The sequence below is a fragment of the Macrosteles quadrilineatus genome, unplaced genomic scaffold, assembly GCF_028750875.1.
Source record: "Macrosteles quadrilineatus isolate MER2022 unplaced genomic scaffold, UCM_ALF_1.0 Scaffold_2__2_contigs__length_208266976, whole genome shotgun sequence".
Classification (NCBI taxonomy): domain Eukaryota; kingdom Metazoa; phylum Arthropoda; class Insecta; order Hemiptera; family Cicadellidae; genus Macrosteles; species Macrosteles quadrilineatus.
The window spans coordinates 153,106,946-153,129,143 of record NW_026542595.1 but is presented as its reverse complement, the minus strand read 5'-3'; the positions used below and the strand labels follow the sequence as shown (position 1 = coordinate 153,129,143).

General features: G+C 36.8%; 1 protein-coding gene across 1 annotated transcript in view; it reads right to left on the bottom strand.

Annotated features, from left to right (window-relative positions):
- Positions 1 to 22,198, bottom strand: part of LOC128986734 (muscle-specific protein 300 kDa) — a 183,790-nt gene that overhangs the window by 89,050 nt on the left and 72,542 nt on the right. The window contains exons 41-52 of the mRNA XM_054407239.1: positions 21,490 to 21,665; positions 14,887 to 15,037; positions 14,500 to 14,659; positions 12,582 to 12,870; positions 11,502 to 11,672; positions 9,740 to 9,880; positions 8,836 to 9,031; positions 7,922 to 8,186; positions 4,134 to 4,311; positions 3,620 to 3,815; positions 2,281 to 2,355; positions 330 to 482 (exon numbers count right to left, since the gene is read on the bottom strand). Coding sequence (XP_054263214.1) covers positions 330 to 482; positions 2,281 to 2,355; positions 3,620 to 3,815; positions 4,134 to 4,311; positions 7,922 to 8,186; positions 8,836 to 9,031; positions 9,740 to 9,880; positions 11,502 to 11,672; positions 12,582 to 12,870; positions 14,500 to 14,659; positions 14,887 to 15,037; positions 21,490 to 21,665 — 2,151 coding nt within the window. The remainder of the gene's footprint in view (positions 1 to 329; positions 483 to 2,280; positions 2,356 to 3,619; positions 3,816 to 4,133; positions 4,312 to 7,921; positions 8,187 to 8,835; positions 9,032 to 9,739; positions 9,881 to 11,501; positions 11,673 to 12,581; positions 12,871 to 14,499; positions 14,660 to 14,886; positions 15,038 to 21,489; positions 21,666 to 22,198) is intronic.

Sequence of the window (22,198 nt, the reverse complement as noted above, 5' to 3'; positions counted from 1 at the left end):
AATAGCCCATACAGCTAATGGCAACTAAGGGACCTAAAGTTTATAGTGGAATCTGAACCACATTTTTGCCTTGGTATATATGAATTGGTCTATTTATGAGGATAGTACTGCGGATAGTCGTAGTACTCACTCTTGCGGACATTAATCCACTTTCTCAGTGCATGCCTATAAATATCCACAATTCGTGACCTCCTAGTAGCTGGATTACAGGATGATGCCACCCGTCCCAGTCTATCACATCAAGAGATAATTTAACACCAAATCACTTAAAACTAAAAGTCATTGATGGCGACCCTCTGTGACCGAGGTAGTTTCCAACTCAAACTCACCTTTGCAGTCGTCTGGATGGACTGAAAACGAGAGGTGATCTGTTGAACATTGACGGATATCTTGGCCTCTCCTGACAGTTGTACCAACTCTGACGATTGATCGGCCATCTTGTCTAACTCCGCTTCATTCTGGCGCAGGCTTACCAACATTGACTAAAACAGTCACACTTATTAGTACTGTACTTATGCTATGATCTCAGAACAAAGACATTTTTATTCCACCAATATAAACTTATAAAACTACTCATTTAATAAAGTTCATGTTAAAACATCCCTGGAGGTTACTTCCGTGATAAGACCTCCGGAAGGTTAATGTCAAATTAAAATTTTAAAATCTATATAATTTAGGAATCTTAGTTATATTATTGATACAAAGTAATATAATTTTTTAAACTCATTGGTGAGTTTTCATTAAACATTTAGTGTTTTGAAATGATTTTTCTTTTTTCAAAAATTGATAGTTTAGTTATATTCATAGCCTAATTAACTGTTATAGTTTTGCGCTCAAACAATAATCTGAAATCATTTGAAAGACTTTTGTCTTTATAATGTAATTCTATAACAAGTAAAAAAAAATTAAAATGTTGTTGAACGATGACAGATTACAACAGATGTTGTGTTGCGACACATTTAATTTTACAACAACCCTAAAAAACACATCTACAATAACACTTATTCTACAGTTGATAGACTTGAATATAAATAACACAGACTATCAGATAAAACTATTATCAATATCAGGTTAACTATATCTCTTATATTTGTAAGTCTGGTTAGAACTTGATATTCAGTATAGAGACAAACCTTTCGGTAACACCATTGACTATTGGATACAGAATTATTGTATTGATAGTCAAAGGTAACACCCTATGCATGCAGTGTATGTACACAAGCAATATTAAAAAAAAAAAACTACGGTGCTTTTGAATAACAAAAAAATATACACCATACACCTAAAAAACAATGTGAGATCTCTAACAATAACAATCCCACTAAACATTTAAAAATATTCAGATTTCTTTGAAAAACCTTTATTTGAGTTTTTTTATTAGTAGAGCTTGATAAGCTAAGAGTTTGATAAGTATTAATAAACCCAACTGGGAGAAAAGCATATTTTAGGCAAAGAAAGTTTATATTTCAATTCAAGGTCACTCGTGTACCTAACTTTTAACAAACGAGTAACGTATCAGATCACTGACCTTAAAACTAAATTAACGTAACATTTCTTAACAGAGAAGGATACCAACACCTAAGAAAAATTGTTTAATTGAAATAAGGAAAATATTAATGAAGAAGTTAAAATTTACTCTAGCAATGCCAAAAATCCGTTTTATAAGAGACACGTCAAAGGCTGCATTAGGAGCACTGTCAAGGGTGTCGAAACAATAGTAGAACTTCAGAAAACAATGTGAAATGAACGTGAAACAAAACGCCACTAGGGATAGCAGCTGATCAATTCCTTCTCATGATTTGAAAAATCGTTTACAACATTTAGCAATAATGTTAACTCTAATTGGTGCCAAACCTTTCTTATGGGAGCTAAGCTGTTTGCAAGTAGATACTTTAGATCAAACAATTTTATTTGTTCGTTAAATTCAAAACCATACTTCAATACAACAACCAAGGGAAATTCAGATTACTATAAATTGTGTATACATGCAAAAATACAAAAATCTGATTTTGTTTAGCAAGTATAACAATCTGTAATGGTTGGTATGGTATTTATTATTTCAAAGTCTTCCAAAAAATGCAAAACCATGAAATTATTTTTACTTTGTAGCTCTGTTATTTATTCTACAGAAAGAACTATTGGCTAACATGTTGTTTATAAATGATCAGCTGCTATTGGGAACGGTGACTAAACGAGAAGATTACAAGACAAACGACAAGTTGGCTGACAAGTGACAGAGTGAAGCGACAAGTGACAAGTGACACGGACAAGTGATCTTACTTGCTCCAAGTGATCGGCCAGTGTAACCGTGTCCGCCATCTCTGTTTCGTACGAGTCAATAAGCTTACTCTGGTCCTACGAACCAAAGGTGTTAAGGGACACAAGTACTGCAACTGCTATTATTGAGGATGATGCACAGTCTAAAGTTAAGTAAACATTCTGGATTTTAAATTAAATTAAAGTCTCAGAGATCCGAGAACTATAAATCTATTTTAAATCAAATTCTGTTTGATGTCTACCAATCTTCAAATGTATATTCTTTTATTCTATTATAAAAAAAAATGTTTGTTGATATGCAGTCTGCACTTGTAATGGATTTTTGAAACAATACATGAATCTTATCTTATCCCTACAACTGATTCGGAATATGGCCAGCTGAATCGGTTATTAAATGTTTAAATAAGTTGACAATTAATTGATTTTTAGACATATCAATTATTTGTGTTATTTCAAATAAGTTGCTTTTGGGTGAGGTTCTGTTAGGTTTTATAAGGTTAAGTTAAGTTTGGAACAGATTACCCCGTTTCTATGGTATATGGTTTTAGATAGGTAGACATCTAACTCTGATCATTCAAAATTAAATATTCTGTTTGAAAAACTGAAACAATTTTTCTAGCTGATAAAAAATTCTGACTTTTAATTGAGAATTACAACAATATCAACAATGTTATTAGAGTGCAACAGAATTTGGAGTTAATACTGACTGACATGAAAATTATATCAAGGCGTAAAACATTAACAAAAAGTGGATGTTACACTGCCTGATGTTATGAGTGAAAATGATAATATTTACAAATGCAACTAACTACATATCATGATGTGAATTGCAACAAATGTGGCTGCCTCTTAGTATTAGCCTAATAGTTTTATCACAATAATATGAAGCTTAAATGAGCACAGTGCATAATTTGCTTGGGTAGTCAATATTTATAAGATTAAATATTTTACTTTTAAATATCCAACAAAAATAAGAGATGTACATTTGGCAAAAAAGGACAAAATATAATTTGTTTGCTATTCTTTACAAACTATTTCTTTTGCAATAGGTACATGTAGGTCTACTTATTAAAGGAATGAAAGATTTTAAAAGATAAATTTTAAAGAGATGTATTTTGGACTAATTGCCTCAAATATTTTGTCAGGAAAACTATCAGAACTCTATCCCTCTATTAAATGAAAATAAAACTCCTTAATCAGGCACTTGGGTTTCCCTTAAAATATAACCCAAAGATCTTAGCATCATTGCATCTTAACTTTAGAAATAAGTATTTTTACCTTGGCAATAAAAGGGAATCAAAACTCCTCGTTTCAAACAGCAGCTGTACAATCTCAAGCTCACCTGATATTTCCCCAGCTGTTCCTGCTTCTCCTCCACTGTATTGAGAGTGGTGTAGTTCTTAAGAGCCATCTCCGACTCTGTCAGCCAAGCGAGCAGTCTCTCCATGGAGCTGTCGTACTCGTTCCATTGGTTGAGACGACCTTCCAAGCCTTGCTTCACATCGCCCACGGCTGTGGTCAGCTTACCATGGTCAAATCTGGTCAGTGATTACGAGTTGTTAGAGATTGATTGACAGTTAAAAGACGAGAACCAGAGGACTGAGCATTGCTGAATGGTAATTAATTTGATTTAGGGGCAAAATATAAAACATAGATATTTAGGATTCCCGACCGACGAATGTTTACTTATAGGTTTTCAGGTGGGTATACAAAAGACTTATTGTGGTTGATGTAAAGGAAGGTTTTGTTGTTGTAGTTGGGTCGTTGTAGTTGGATTGTTGTAGTTTTTTGGGTGTGTGACTGAGAAAAAGTGAACTTGGGCAGTTGTTCAAATAGGCACTGAATGTAACACTTACTTGAGGTTGTTGAGCTCACGCTCCATGGTCTCCTTGGCCCTGACAGGGATCTTCTCTTGTTTGGTTGTCAGATGTTGTTCTAGCTGCTGCAGCCTTGTCACACCTTCTGGTAGTCCATCCTGAACCTCCACTACCTTGGCTAGTCTAGCCTCTATAGTGGGCTTGTTGCCACTGTAATCTGTAAACAATTGTTGATAGTATTTTGTTTGGTAAAGAATAGTATTCTGCTAGCTTACCGGTACCTGAGAAATTTAGCTGAAATCTATCCTTTAATCCTTTAAAATTAAACAGTCTAACAAGATAAGAGCTTGAAGAGTTTTGTTGATAGTTTGTCCTAAGCACCTGTTCAAAGCACCTGTGCATTTATCTGTAACCTCTGTACGTTTATGTGCTAATAAATATGATTTGATTTGATTTTATTTGATTTAAAATACAAATTATTGATGGAGAAAATAATTATTTCACACCTATGAAAAATTGTGAACATAAAACAAAACGTACGCTTTAAGGTGCATTGTCCCTGAAGCGACTCTTGCGATAGTAGCTGAGCGACAGTAGCTCAGCGATAGTAGCTCGGCGATAGTAGCTAACCATGTCATTGTCCCTGAAGCGATTGTTCTAGAGCGATTTTGTTCATTTTGCTGACTTTTCGAGTGAATTGGTGCCATGAGTGCCATGACACCAGCTAATTTTAAAACGTTTTTATTACCTCACTTTCTTGCCCGGTACAAACTTTGCAATCAAAAACTAACTTCCCGACGAGCTAGAGAATTGAAACTTGAAACATAGCTCAAAAATGGATGATAATACAATATTATATAATTTAATTTTCATATTTCCCTTGGGCTAAGCCCCATGGGCTTCCAAATTTTTAATGTTTACATTTTGGAAGAATGTAGGCCTAAATATATCAATTGAAGTCAGCTGTAAATAATAAAATTATTTCTAAAATTAGTAGAAAATAATTATAAATAAAAATAATTTTTAAAAATACCACGTTTTTAAACACACTCAAAAGTAAAAATAATTTATAAATATGTGGAGAGGATAAATACTTGTAAGTTAAAACGAAAAACGTGGGGAGCATTCAATGGATAGTAATAGTTAAATAGGTGAAGATAATTCTAAATTAGCATGCACCCCACGTTTTAAATCTTCAAGTATTTATTCAATACTTATTCTGTACTAACAGCTTTTCATCTTATTCAGGGGTAGAAAGCAGTTTTGTATTCTTTGAAGACATTACGACCAAAAAAAGTCTACACACAACACAAATCGCTCAGCGACTGCGACTCTGACTCCCCTCAGAGCAGACCCGCTACAGTCGCTCAGCCGCTAGCGCAGTAGTTCAGCCGCTAGCCGCTCCAGTCGCAGTCGCGTCAAGGACATTGGTCCCATTTGAAACAACGCTAACCAGTGCTCAGCTACTATCGCTGAGCTACTATCGCTCAGCTACTATCGCAAGAGTCGCTTCAGGGACAATGCACCTTTACACATAAAACCAGATAGTTGATTGAGTTAAGGGTGTAACATAGTTAAGGCTATAGGTTTTTATGTCTTTACTAGGATAACATGTTTATCTGGAAAATAGAATGTGATATTCAACATATTGTAATATCAAATCCATATATAAATCCAAAAGTACCCATGAACGTTTGAGAAGTCACAGCTAAATACACAATATGGTTAAATACCCCCGCCGCAGCAAACCTGCCGACTAAGCGAATTTCCATTTGTCTGAATTGATTTTCAGTTAAATATATTTTAATAACATTAGGTTTAACGAGTACCTAGGTTTGCTGCTACAAGGAAACTAATAAAGTGTGTTTTTGAGTAAAATATTGATAGCTTAGTACAAGATAAATAAATTTGCCAAGTTTGATCAAAATATATTCATAAACAAGCAAACTACAACATTTGACAATATTCTCCATAAGAATAACATGGGAATTTTAAATTTACAATTTTTTTTTATTTTCTCCGTTACTAATAATCGAACAAAAATACTTTTACATACTAAATTATTTGTTTTTTTAAGCTCTTTAAAAAGGTCTGAAGAGAAATTGGGAAATTTTGTGTTTTGAGGGTCAAAAGTGAGAAAACCCAATTTTTACCCCATAAAACCCCCTGTAAAGCCCCGTTCCCATTGTCCGATCGTGCTGGATCGACAACTCATTCAAGTTTATCCCGCTTTACAACTTTAAACCAAATTTCATCAAAATCGGACAAAAATTACTCAAGTTATCGCGTTCACGGACGTATATATATATATATAAGTATATATATATATATAAGTATACTAGCTGACCCGGCGAACTTCGTATCGCCTAAGTTATAGGTTTCCCCTAAGACAGACCGATGGAAAGAAAGTACCGTTACGTTTAATTTTCAAGATGATCTCGTTCGCATCGCTCAATCACGTCCTGGTTGAAGTTCGTTCGCTACGCTCACTCACCTTTGGGTTGGAGCTCGTTCGCTACGCTCACTCACCTTTAGGTTGGAGCTCGTTCGCTGCGCTCACTTGCCTTCAGGTTAGCTCGTTCGCTACGCTAACTCGCCTCCAGGTTGAAGTTCGTTCGCTACGCTCACTCACCTTTTGGTTGCAAATTAGCTGTTGTCATAAATGTAAAAGAAATAATAGTGCTGCACCCTGTTGGTAATCCTTGTAACTTTAATGCTATTGAACATCATAGAACAGAACCAACTTGTTTAATTGAAACAGCTGTTAAGATTCATTAATTCCATTTCTCATAAGGTTAACATGGGAAACTCCAGAGCCACTGGGGCGGAGCCCTTTTAAGAATTTCGAAACGGGAAATAGTTTACGTCCGATTCGCATACCTACAGAATTTACACACCAAATTTCATAACGATCGGTGAAGTCGTTCCGGAGGAGTTTGCAGACAAACACTGTGACACGAGAATTTTATATATTAGATATATATATATATATACATATATAAAAATTTGAACGAATAGTGTTTTTGGCCTCTGGGGACATCAAAATGAAAAAGTAAATCGGTCCCGGGTCTAGGTCTTACCGTGCCACCTACGGTAATAGCTACTTCCCTATAGGGAAATTCGCTAAAAAATGTACGTCACGACAAGAAACCTTGCACAAAACTATCTATTATTTCATAAATTGCACTTTAAGGTCGTAATTCCTTTCCAAACGAAATGTTCCACGTTCCATATACCTAATGTAAAAAAATACCTCAGCTGTACTTATTTGTATGTTATTCTTTTAATTTATTACCTCAGGTGTGATTGTTTGTTTGTATTACTGTATTCTGTTTGATTTATTCCTGCTTAACTTCAACAATAAATAGTTCTATTACATACTTATTAAGTCAAACGGGTTGAAGTCCGTAGGTAACAGCTAGTACAGCCTAATATAATTTTTGTGTATTATGGTTTTCCTCATGCCAGTGTGAACGTTTCATTCAGGTGGGATTCTAAAAATAATTAGAGTTACTTTAGATGATCTACTTCTGTAAGCTACTCTCAATTTACCCTAAAAATCACAACCCTAGCCTAGAGCTATTTCTTAAACAAAACTAACCTTGAAGTAACAAACATACCACTTACTCTTTGCCTGGTACTTTGTGTTACTATTCTTATCCATATTTCCAATCCATCTGTCAATCTTTTCATTGTGAAAGTATTTTGTTCATGGCTTAGAAACGCCGAGAAGTATGTATTCAAACTAGTAACAAATTATCTTAGTTTATAAAATTACCGATATTGGCTATTTATAAAAGCCATACAATACTTATAATCAGATTTACCAGTGTAGGAAGACAGCCGGTCCCACAGCTGTTTTTGAATGTCTTGGTGTGTCTTGGTGAGTTCTGTGAACTGTTGAAACACGTCCAGGGAGTCCTCCAGCTGGGTGATGGTCCTCAGCAGACGATCCACGAGCTGTTCGTAGCGCTCGCTAATACCCTGCACTGTTGCCAACTCTCCTGCACCTGCGCCAGAGTCTAGCGCAGACGCTTTCTCACTCAACATTTCTAGGATGCGCTTGTGTGACAGGACTTCTTGAAGAGACGTCTGAAGACACAAAATTTCATAGTCAACAGAGTTACTTTATATTACAACATTTTTATTGGAAAACACTAAAATGTATTAGGAATATGAATAATCTTTACGTTACAAGAAAAGCTTGTTTATAAGTACGGCAGTTATTATTATGTGATGTAGTTACTATTATAATGTTTGTCCAAACATTTTTCAGACCTATTATCAAATGCTTTTCTACCGAAAAGAGATCTTACTGTGAGCTTTGTCACTATCAGTGACTTTAAAATTATCACTTACTAGAGAGCCAGCTATCAGGGGTACTATTTTAACAAAACAACCTGTGTTTAAGAAAAAGATTTGGTGAACACAGTTTGGCTAGATTGCAGCATCAGTCCTCAAAAACTTGTGAGCAACTAACATTCTTCAGGATGAAAATATTGGAAATTTTGAATCATTTATGTACACAAAGTTAACAATAGAGCGCTTGAAATTTTGCAATCGGATGAATACTTACAGAGGAAAATTGTGAACACTATGAATACAGCAATGGTGGTAATGACTGGTGCTAATTAGTACTCACCCCTTAATTGAATGATTGAATTGTTGCTTATTTCATTCACAGTTTGGAGCATTAGGCCTTACAAACATAGTGTACTGTATTCAATGCTCAGACTCTGACCTTGTATTTTATGAGCTTCGCCCTGATCTCCTGAGGAGCAGTCAGCGCTGCAAGAGTGTCCTGGTCCAAACTCTTCTCCACACCCTCTAGCCAGGACAGCATAGCCTGCAGTGTCTCCTGGTAGCTTGACCACTGTGTCGCCTTGGCGTCCTGAATCTTCAACTGTTCCTTTACACCTTCACTTAGAGCGTCGCATCTGTCAAATAAATTTGGGCATTTTAATATCATGTACAAGCAACTATTGTTTGAATTTAATTTCGGGTAATAGTAATTTTATGTTATTTGATGGATTGCAAAAATATTCCATCACAATTAGTGAAAAACTAGTTTTGGGGACATTTCAAAATATATTTTATCCTGTCTTCATGTGAGTAAATAAGTTATTGGATAAGTCCATTGTGTTCGTCATTTGTCCCACCTTCATGTCATAAAACGTAGGCTCTACCTCTGAACCGTTTCTCACACTTCAGGCTGGATCTAAAGGGTTGCCACTTAGATCATACCCGATAGTAATCGGCAAGATTTAAACCCGGAACACTGAGGACTGAATTCCTACACTCTACTAATAGACTAGCTTGCTCCCTTCCTTAATTTTCTAATGTTTGTTATTTTCTATTAGGATTTTGTACCCTCAGTTCTTTCAATCAATTGTAAATCAGTTCTTTGTATAAGTTCAATTTTATGCATTTCTAGCCTTAGCAGAGAGTTTGTTAGAACTCTTTAATGTTTCAGATACTTTCTTTCCTGAGGATCAGTTTCTTCTGTTTTTAGATTCCAAAACAACATGAAAACTGGAATTCACAAGTCATTATGGCACAAATCTGCAGTAATCACTCTGATCTTAGTTTGACTACAAAAACTTTTAAGGATGAAAAATACTACTATATTTTTGACGTATGCCTACCTGTCTCTTATCTCCCGCAGTTGCTGACGGATGATCTCTCGTCCAGCTGCAGCAGTGTCAGGGTAGAGTCTCTCGCCAGCCGTGGTCAGTGAGGTGAGACGGTGAGGTGCCTGCTCTGTCTCAGAAACAAGAGACTGCAGCCTGTCATCAGACATTGCGACAACAGTTAGTTACCAACAATTTGAAAATTATTTGAAAGGCTTTAAAGCTAAGAATATTTAATAAGACTTAGCATCAAGTGTTATAATGCTTGCCACCAATTACCAACTATGTTCAAATTATTTGAAAATTTGTAAAGCCAAGAATATATCAATCAATTGGTTGGCTAGAATTATAATTTTGACTGTTACTGATTTGATTTTGAGCATAAACAGTCCTGAACTGCTATGTTTTGGGCTATTAATTTATTACCAACATCAGAAAAGTCATCAACAGCTTTTATAGTTTTATAAAGATCAAAAACAGATCAACAGAGGGGTGATAAGGCAATAAGACAAGGGTTTTGAATGTTTTGATACAACATCAAAGTTGTAATTCTCGTTTATGAACGCGAAAAAGTTTGATTGCTCTTCTTGCCATCAATAAAAATATTTAAAAATGGTTAAGGATCTTAACAAATTATCATTTGACTATATAGTCAGGCTATTGTCTGTAACCATTAAAGAGATTGAAAGTTTGAATTTTGATTTCTGGCACAAACCAAATTATAGAACTTGAGCGTAAGTTATGCTTGATTACAAACAGTAATGTTACTTCAACTATCTAAAACAATAAAAAGTTCAGTTTTCTTCAAGGAAAGACTTTAGACCAGGATTTTGAATTGTAGAATAAAGAGAATAGCAGCTAGCTTACCTTAGAAGAAATTCAGGTAGTAGAGAACACAGAAGAGACGCAAAACAAAACACACAATATTTCGTCCCCTGGGGAGTTTGTCATGTGACAACACGAAGAAATATTGTGTTTTGCGTGTCTTCTAGTTGTTCTATGGCTCACCAGAACTTTTTCAAAGCTAAGCTAGCTGCTATTCTCTTCATTCTACTATTCAAAATCCTGAATTATAACAAACCTTAAACTACTACAGTAAATCTCAAATGTAAGACCTTGAAACTTTCCCTACAAACTTTCCCTCAGGTTTTGTGGACTGCTCGTGCTATTGAAGGTCCCATTTAATGGACTATTCTCTAGCTTGGTTGTATTTTAATTTTAGTTTATGAACTTTTCCTATGCCAAGTGTTTAGTCCACACTACGTTTCGGGAGGTAAGTAAACTCCTCTTGTTTGTGTCAAGTCAAAATCAGCAGCCAAAATGTGCCCCTAGTCTAGAGAAGGTCCCCCCCACCTCCCAGATCAATGCCACCTGGAAACCCCTTGTGCTAATTAGTTTGGTCCGTGTGGCATGTTAGAGTGTGTTGTGGTTTATTTCCACATTTTAGAGGCTTTGGACTGATGAGTATAGTTATGTTAAGCTTTGGTTTTAGTTTCATCCTGTTTTTTTGTGTCTTGGATTAGGTATATAGTATGTAATCACTGTTGGACAAAAAGACTTTAGGCAAGTTAAGTTGAATAGAGTATTTAAGTAGATATAGATTTAGTAGTTTGTTACTTGAAAACTAGAGGGGGTTCCTTACCTCCCAAAACGTAGTATAGTCAAAACACTTTCAAAAAACTCTTAGCATAGGAAGTCCATAGACTTCACAATTAGGAACTGTAAAAGCGTTGTAGTATTATTGAGGTACAGGTGTAATTATTATCAAATTACGCACTTTGCCACAGCGTCTGGAGAAGGTTCTCCTCGCAGATTCTCCAGTTGAGCCTCCAGTGGTTGCAGCCAAGCCATGGTCTCGTCCAGTTTTTCTCTGTACGTCTTGTGGTCGTCCATTAGACCTTGCCATCTATTGATCACCTCCTTGCTGAGCACATGTAGCAGCTGGTATCTGGGAAAAAATGGAATCATCACAACAAACTCTATAGTCTAGCATATTTGAATGTCCTTTCAAATAGTCATAGGGCCAAAAACATTCCAGAGAATGTTTTCTAGACATTTATATTTTCATTATTAAAGTAAAAAAATATACAATTAAAAGAAACAGCATCAAAAAAAGTAAATTAACTATTAACAAATACAACCAAATTTATTGGAGTAGCCTAATTATTTATTACGAGAGGTCGTCCAGTGGTCGAAACTCGACCAAAAATATGTAATGTACTCACTTCTCTATTTTCACCCCACACTGTAAATAAAACATGTGATTGGAGTTTCTTCCATTTGTTTTGATTTCCTGTTTATATTTCGTTGTTATTTCATCACCAGCATGGCAACGCATAAGATCCATGTTAATTTTTTCAAATCTTTAAACTCATTTTTTGTGCTTATCTTTGAGCCTATTTAAATTTATAAAGGGATTCTGCACACCTATAGGAAAATAGCTTTCTAACGGTATGCGTAGATTTTCCCTACGATGCACACGAGCTGAGAAAAAAGGTTTTAAAGAAACATGCTTGCCTATTAATATATAGATTCTTATTATTCCTCCAAATGGAATATATTATGTCTGGGAGAAAGAATGCGAAAGAGGCACAGTCTTGGGCACTCTGCTTTTCCCAATCTCAATAAATGGCCTTCTATCCAGTCTCAAATGTAACACATATCATTATGCTGATGACACGACTTTGCTTACAGACAGCAGAGATTTAGAATCTCTTGAGCTTGAGGCAAATAACACAGTAAACATAGCAGCAGAATGGTTTTCTGGAATCAACAATCAGAATCCACCCTCTTCTAATTTGATCTAATTGGTATTTTTTACTTATCTAAATAAAATACAAATCATTCGTCCACATACCTGTTGTTAATCTGAGATATCAGTGTCTTGATCTTGTCGGCTCCACTAGTGTGCAGAAGAGCGTTGGACTTGTCTACAAACATATCAATCTCCGCCTCCTTGTCAGCAATCAGCTTGCGTTTGTCTCGGAACGAGGCCAGCTGTTGTTCTTTCTGTTCCAGCGTAGCCGCTAGCTGTTGGTCGCGGAACGCCACTTCTGTCGCTCGGAACCACTTGGTGTGAGCGTCTAGCTGTGTCTCAAACTCAGCCCATTGATCAAGTACGCCATTTAGTCTCGCTTCCACAGAATCTGAGGGTAAATAAAGCTTGTGTTTACTCAAATATAAAAGATTAAAAAATGAAAATACTTATAGACACTTTCTTTTTAATGGGGGCTTACAGATGCGGCCACTGCAATTTCCCGCCAGGACACAGTGGCAGAGCAGTGCCTCCTTGCGCAACTGCTACCCAGCAATCGCAATGACGGCAACTGGTCTTGGGACATTGAATTAAATGGGAGCCTTCAGACAAAGCCACTAGTGGCCGACACCGGGTAAGAGCGGGCATAAACTGTTATGGAGTAAACCGTTAGTTCAAGCGCGGATACAAATGCACCTGTGCTAGTTGTGGGGTGTTTTTCTATTGTTGAACTGTTTATTTGTTTGTTTAGAAAAAAATCAGCAGGCAGAAGAAAAATAAGAAGAAGTTGAGGCAAAAGAGAAAGAAGAATTGAAATAGGGATTAAACAAGAGGAAATTAATACTGTGCATCTAATTTTAAGGATTGAAAAGTGAAAATTTAAAAAGTAATCCAAGAAGAAGGAGATGTTTATTCAGGGTATCCACCAGGCCAACCAGAAAAAATTCATGAGTAATTCATGAGTAAAAAAAAAATTCCAGGTAGTTCAGGTCGTACATTTCATACTAAAATTTCCAACGTGTTTTGCGCCAACTCTCAAAATGCTATTTTAGCGCTAACACAGCTCGCTATTTTAGTTATGAGAAAGAGCATTCTCAGTAAGGAAAAAAATATGATTGCTGTAAAATTGCCTGACACAAGTGTTCAATGTTTATAAATAACTGATTAAATAATCGAAAAATAAAAACTTATCACTTTATGTACTTTCATATTGTATAATTTTGGAGTAACGGGTTGTTTTCTAAGTGGCCTACAGAAATAATAATGCAGAATTGACAAAAATTGCACAATGCCAACGTTGTCTCCCGCGGTCACGGAAACGTCGTCATTGTCTCCCGCGGTCACGGAAACAACATTGTCGTCTCCCGCGGTCACGGAAACCCCATTGTCGTCTCCCACGGTCACGAAAACGTCATCTTCGTCTCCCAAAGTCACGGAAACGTCATCGTCGTCACAGGCGGTCACGGAAATATCATCGTCGTCTTCCGCGGTCACCGGGAACGTCATCGTCGTCTCCCGCGGTCACGGATACGTCATGGTCGTCCTGCGTGATCGCGGCAAAAAATTCCCGGTTAAATACAAAATTCACACATAATTCCCGGTTTTCCTGGTCGGTGGACACCCTGTTATTGCTCGTCAGCATTTTATCAACTAATCCTAAAGTGGCATTTTGGAGATTGGCTTGTCAGTTGCCGGCCGGTAACTGGTGGCAGCCACCAGTGGCCTCGTGTGAAGGGGCCCTATAATCAATAAACACACAGCTCTGGTGTGATGGTTAAGTAAAAAAAAAGTGATTAAAGTACTGCAAAATAATCAAAAACCATTTACTCTCCAACATTATTACCTTTCCAACACATTTGTAGCTACTGAACATAATTGAGTCACAAAGTAGCATTATTTTAAAGTGTTACTTCTTACTTCAAAGACTTGTTATTTTTAAAAGGTGATATTTCCCTGCTAAACACAATCCAAACAGCATCTGAAACTTAAGCTTATTTTTATTAGAGGGCTGTTCAGTTACCAAGTTGAGAGGAATGTTGTTTCAGTCCGTCTTGTAGCTTTTTCAATTCTTTCTCCAGTAAAGCAATGCCTTTCTTTGTAGTTGTATTGCTGAGGACTGAGAATAGACTTTGTAGCTCAGTCAGCTTTTTGTTGCCTTCAGATTCGTTGCCTCTCAATGTCTGAAACAGGCATATGTATTTGACACACACGAACAGGAGTAACTTTTTTAAATGTTGCTTAAACTATGACAGTTTCGAAGCAATCTATCGACTCTCATAAATGTCAATGAACTCTTGTAGTAGTATTGTAGTACAGTCCTTCACAGTCTTTTAGCCAGCAAAAAGCTCAGTAGCCCATAGTGGCTAACCAATGAGGTATTTTTGAAAAGAAATAAAATTGCACCCACCTTTATAGCCTCCAGTCGCTGCTTGACATCAGCCTTTTCTCCTGTTCCATCATCACACTCTTCTAGTTTCTCTTTCTCACTCGCCAGCCAGTCTCGTAGATTGTCACATCCAGTGCTGAACTTGGCATGTCTGTCAACGTTCTCTTCAAGGCTGTACAAAATGTATTGACTATTGAATGTATACTTTTAAAGGTTGAGCTGTCAAAATGTTTGCTATTGAATAAATGGCTCGTTTATTTAGATAACCACGTTAATTTAGATTTTATTTACACTAGAATTAAGATTTTGATTGCTATCTACTATCATTGCTTAACCATAGGATACTTCTTCCCATAAGGATCTTATAAAGATATTTCATGGATAAAAATTGAATTGAACAGTTAAAAGACCAAATAGACTCAAGACATTTTGTAATACATTTGATCAAAATTAAAACATCAAATACATCCTGATTTTATTCAAAATAAATGTATTGTGGATTCTAATTTTGGGAAGGTTCTGTAACTGTCAAAAGGTATCAGCGATTAACAAACTAATTACAAACTCATTTCTCTAGATATGTTTGAACCATACAAAGATTCAAATGATTAGATAATTTTATGAAATTGAAATTACTAGGTTCTACCTCTAATTCCTCTCAAATAAGAACAGTAACAAAGAACGATGAAAATCTCAAAAAGAACATACTGGCTGCTAGTAACAAGGTAAGTTTTTTTTTTCTTTAAGATTTTTGTTTTCGTACTTAGCTTCTCTCAAATATTTCTACAACCAGGGCCTGATTACCCGTTAGGCTAATTAGGCTGGAGCCTAGGGCGCCAGTCCTAAACGTACGTTACGCATGTTACGATAACGTCGACGCAGCGCTACTCGCCGCAATACAGACGGCAGTGGAGAAGGCCGTGCGAGTAGCAGTGGAGGCGGCGCTGGCTACATTTAACGAGGCTATATTCCAACTACAAGACGAGGTTGATAAATTACGAGGCAAGCTGAAGGAGGTCAACGTCAGACTTGAAGACAGAACTGACGAGCTTGAGCAGTACCAGCGACGGGAAAATATCCGTGTTTTCGGCGTAGAAGAGACTCCAGACGAAGATACCGATGCATTGGTGGTGCAACTATGCCGGGAAAAACTAGGAATTGACTTGCCAAAGGACGCAATTTCACGGTCACATCGTGTTGGACGACAACGGGAGTTGGAGCCTGGCGAGTTGGCCCAACAACGACCGATTATTGTTCGTTTCAACAACTACAGAACGAGGCAGTCAGTTTTTAACTTAATGAAGAAACTTAAAGGAACATCCATCACCATAAGAGAGGATCTTACGCATCGTCGCCTGGAGCTGTACCGGAAAGTTGCGACGAAGTACGGCGCCAAGAACGTCTGGACGCTTGACGGCAGGGTGCTGTGGGTCAAAAATGGCAAGAAGAATGTGGCAACGCGCATAGAAGACCTGCCGGCTGAGGTGCTAATTCCCACTACAACCAGCTCAACCAGCTCACCCAGATAAGAACATTATTTATTTAGCCTTGACTGGTATTTATGAGATAATCTGAATAACATTATTTATATATTTATTAATTTTTATTTTATTTTTGAAATTATAATATATTTTTTTTCATCCCGTGGTAACGAAATGTTTTAAAATGCAATTTCCCCAGCTTTAAAATGTTTTTATTCTGGTATTTTTATGTTTAAAACTTTTATCTCAGTAGAGGAATGTTTTAGTTTCATAACATTTTATTTTTATTTATGCTATAGGCTGGTTCTACCATTATGATGAACAATAGTATTTTTTAAAATGCACTAAGATATTATATTGAGAACGTTAAATTAGTTTTTGGTATCCAAACAAATCATAACAATATGTATGTATATTATGTGTATGTATGTATGTATTTTGTGTGTGTATGTATGCGTGTTATGCATGTGTATGTGTATGTATATTTTTATCAGTTAATTTATGTTTGAGGAAAGTAATTACCATGCAGTACTTTATTTATGTTACATCAAATCATTTATTTAGTTTAATTGTAATTATTTTTAATTTCAGTATTTATTTTGTGTCTTATCTGTTTAAATAAACATGAAAACTATTGTATTTTTATAAGTGTTCGATTAAGTTTAGTTAAACTAAAGAAGAATCATATATTATTTCGTTATGTACATATTAATTATACTGCTCTATTTACTCACATTTTGGATAGTATACCTAATTTAATATTTCAACAACTTCATCACCATTGTTTTTAGGAGCCAAAATTGTTGCACGTGTAAAAAATTCTGTAATTTAAACTATGTTGTCTGTTTTTACTTTTAGTAAGTGTATGTGTGTGTGTGTGTGAATGTGTCAGTGATCGCGGTGTGTGTGCGCGCCTGCGATGTGCCTGCCGTGGCGCTGCGACCCGTGGACCCGGGATAGCGAGTCCACGTCCTCCTAGTGCTCGTCACGCCGGCCGGCTTATCACTCCCCCCTCGCCCCTCCCTCAGCACCCACTGTCTACCGCCGACTATCTCTCTCACTCCTTATCTCCTTTCCCCAAGCATCTAAAGGCGGCGCACATCAACGCTCAGTCGTTACGTGCGCACATTGATGAGGTGAAGGAGATTTTCAGATACAAAGATTTTGATTTAATCGCAGTTTCTGAGTCGTGGTTGAAGCCAAGTATTCCATCACAGGAAGTGAACCTCCCTGGTTATATTCTGCAGCGCAATGACAGAACTGGCAAGCAGGGTGGCGGTGTTGCAGTTTATATCAGGGAGGGAATCAAATTTAAACTGGTAAATTGCTCAAACTCTGAGTACTCGGCAAAACCGGAATTTTTAATTATTGAAGTTAGCCTATCTGGGGCTGAGAATTTTCTGTTATGTGTATGTTATCGTCCACCTAGAGCAGGCAATCTATTGGATTTTGAAAACGCTCTCTTAAATTGTTTGTTTGGATACAGTCATGTCTTGATCATGGGGGACTTCAATATTAACCTTCTTTCAACCAATGAAAACTATGAATACAGACAACTGACTACATTGTTCGACTCATGTAACTTTAACATACTCCCACTTGACCCTACACATCATGCAGCCGAGTCTGAAACTCTTCTTGACTTAATCGTAGTATCAGATGTTGTAGACATTGTACATCATGGGCAGCTTCCAGTTCCAGCAGTATCCAAGCATGATCTCATATTTTGTGTGTATTCAGTTAAGGCACCTAAACCCAAGACTAAATTTATAAAATATAGGGATTTTAAGAATATGAATGAAGTTGAGTTTATGTCAGATATTCAGAAAACACCATGGCACTTAATAGAAAATTCTCAATCTCTTGATGAAATGTTAAATGAACTAAACAGCAAAATTATAAATCTGTTTGACAAACATGTTCCAATTGTTTCAAAACGTTTGACCAAAAAACAACCAGTGCCTTGGATTACCCCTGAAATACGTAGCTTGATGGCTGAGCGCGACTGTCTTTCCAGGAGAGCAAAACGTTCCCGGAATCAAGAAGAAATGGAACAGTATCGTTATTTTCGAAATAGAGTTAAACAACTTTTGCGGAATTCAAAATTACGACATATTCGTATGCTTTTTGAAAACAATAACCAACCATCTAGAGTTTTATGGCGTAACGTAAAAAGTCTTGGGCTTGGGAAACAACCTGAAGCACAGAGAGTCAATATTCCTCTGAATGAATTAAACTCTTTCTTCTCTTCCTTTGGTCAAAGCATCAATCAACAACAAGTTGAAAGTTATATAACGGAGTAAAGAAACTCCCCTGTACAAGAATTAGGATACCCCAAGTTCACTTTCAAACCTGTACTGCAGTCTGATGTTCTGAAATCTATTCGACGTATTCGCAGTAATGCTATTGGATCTGATGGCATTCCAATTCGCTTCATTAAGGACATTCTCTTTGCTATACTCCCCACTATCACCTGCATTTTCAACACATCTCTAAGGCAAAGCATATTCCCGATTTCTTGGAAGTCTGCCCTAATTCGTCCCTTAAATAAGATTCCAGCACCTGCTTCTTGCCAGGATTTCAGGCCGATCAGTATATTGCCCGCATTATCTAAAGGCCTTGAAAGAATCGTGCACTGCCAAATCACTGAGTTTCTGACTGAAAACAATATCTTATGCAACTCACAGTCTGGCTTTCGAGCAGCTCACAGTACAGAAACAGCACTCCTACGTGTGACGGACGACATTAGACTAGCAATGGAACATCGGCAGGGTACGATTCTTACCCTATTTGATTTTTCTAAAGCCTTTGACTGTGTAAATCATAAGCTCCTTTTGGAAAATCTAAGGGCCATAGGGTTTTCAAATGGTGTATTGGACTGGCTGGGATCCTATCTGTCAGACAGGCGGCAGTGTGTTGAGGTTGATGACTTACGATCTGACTGGGAGACAGTTACTAGTGGTGTACCTCAGGGGTCCATCCTTGGTCCTCTGTTGTTCGTACTATACATAAATGACTTGAGCTCAGTCCTCACACACTGTAAATACCACATGTATGCTGACGACTTACAGATTTATACACATTTTTCACCCAAACAGATCAACGAAAGTGTTCTGAGAGTGAACGAAGATATTGAGAAAATCATTACTTGGACTAACAAACACGGACTCAGACTTAACCACGAAAAAACTAAACCGATCATAATTTGTCATCCACGTTTATGGAACTCTATTGACTTTCTGACGACGAATCCAATAACTATAAATGGAACAGATTTGCTTTACAATGACAAGGTCAAAAACTTAGGGCTTACTATCAACTCGACACTTACTTGGGGCGATGCGGTAGTAGACATCCGTAAAAAGGTGTTTGCATCAATCCACTCACTTAAAAAGTTACAGAATTTCTTGCCTTTGCACATAAAGTTACACCTGGTTAAATCACTTGTTTTTCCCCACTTCACTTACTGCAGCTCTGTGATCAATGACATGACTGTAAACCTCGCTGATGCTCTCCAACGCGCTCAGAACTACTGCCTAAGATTCATTTATGATCTAAGACGCAGTGAGCGCATCACACCTTTCTACATTCATTCTAAGTTATTAAAGCTATGTGACCTGAGATCAATCAAAATTCTTTCGCTAACCTATTCAATATTAAAAACAATTTTCCAAAATATTTTGTAGATGATTTTAGGTTTGTAGCTGAAGAAAGTGTCAGATACTCACGCCATGCATCATTAACTTTGCGTATGCCTCACCATAGGACCGCAGTTTACGACAGAGCGTTTATTGTAACTGCTTGCCGTCTTTGGAACGATCTTCCTTTAGCTGTTAAATCCCTCGATAGTCGTTCCCGGTTTGTGGCAGCGCTAAAAAATCTCTATTTTGAACGTATGGCCATGGTAGGTTTGTCGTAGGGGCCTGTGCGCATGGCGGTCGCTGACTTGTATGTTTGTGTGAGTGAGTGTGTGTGTGTAAGTATTTTTTAAATTTACTGATTTTTGATAAAAGTTTCTGTATCTGAGTTTTGGTAGATTTCTGTTTTGTTTTATTGTATAAGCTGATTATGTTAAAATATTTATATTATGTTTTAAAGTACAGGTTAAGTGTAAGAAAGGGCCATGTGGCCCTAACGTTGCCTGTATAAATAAATGATTTTTCATTTCATTTTTTTTTCAGTCAGCCAAGTGTTTAAGGGGGGCGCCAGACAGCTAAGACTTAAAGTTGGGACCGGGGGCGTAAAAGCCCTATCTAAAGGCCCTAATAAAATTGATTTAGGCCAGGTGATTAACAGAGTTAATTTAGAAAGTACGTATATTATCGTTCGGTTTTTTGATATTTTAGGTTATGTCTACTTTTGATTTAATACAATCATGTTTAATAAAATGTAAATCAAAAAGTTTTACATTCCTTGAACAACCGATTTGTTACTATATTTAAGTGCAGCACGACACGGACGGGCGGCCGACATGACATTTGTCTAACATTGAACATAAGGTGAAAAATCGCAGGTTGTCCGTTGCCGGCGTCCCTGGGACGGCCGGCATTTTCCACCATATGTTCAATATTAAATAATTCCGTGACGGCTGCCCGTCCGTGCGGTGCCACCCTAGTACGAATGAAGCTTTATAAGGCCGTACCGTGAACTTTGTTTTAAACAAAGTCTGTACCTTCTGTATCAATACTCAACCAGAATTAATAGTGCCTATGACTATGACATATTGTTTAGCTCTTAAATTTAAAATATTATCTCAAAGTCAAGATTTGCAGTTTTAAAAGTTCCTAATCAAACCATGCATTAATTTATGATCAGTTTTCTTTTGTTTTTAAATAAACTGAATAGTAGTAAAGTAATAGTAGTATCTTTGGCCATTTTTAATATTTTGAATTAGGTATTAGTATTGAACATATACTTTGAAATTTTGAAAGTGGTGGCAGAGGGGAGTGGTAGTTGTAGGGTGGAGGGGGGGGGCGCGAAAAAATGTCAGCCTACTGGCGACTAGACCCTTAATCAGGTCCTGTCTACAACCAAAACCACCTTGTCTGAGATTAAAGATGGTCAAATGCCATTAGCGGCCACAATGGCCATTGCATCCTTTGCAAACCTTTTTGTTACACAAAGAACATATGATAACTCTTACCTGTCCAACAGATCTTGTGACTTGGACACAATGTTCTGGAACAACTGTTTGATGCTCTGCAGATAGATGTTAAGACTCTTGTCTTGTGTCTGGTCAACCAGTTGCTGTGCCTTATCACAGACTGACTCTACCAGTTGCTGGTGTGACGTGATCTCCTGATGCATTATCTTGTGATTCTACAACAAGAACCATGTCAGAAAATTTAAAAAAAATTATTTTTAGAATGATTATCTTTCATTTTGAAGAAATATATAAGTCGTTGAATGGGGGGACTACCTTTGACTATTAATACAACTAAACTTACGATCCCCATGTTAAGGTCGTCGCCAGTTTTTAAATCAAAATCGTAGTTGTTAATGTGAGTTACTAGATTGTGTAAATTACTGATTTATGTTGGATACACAAACTTTTTTTCAAAGTCAAACTGATGAATGACTTATTCTGAGCTACAGCAACTGTTCTGACCCATAAACTATGTAAGCAACAAAAAATATGGTAGAGATAATAGTATTTTAGACACTAGCGCATTCTGTGACTGGTTCACTTTTATATATTCTTTTGAAATTCAAAATTTACGTCAGCTGATCCATATAGATGGGATGTCTGCTTCAGTATAGTAGTCAATGCTGCTACTTAAGTTCTGAAAGAAAGAGAGGCTTGAAGAAAGGGATGAAGAAATCAGATGATGATGTTTAAATTTCCGTTTAAA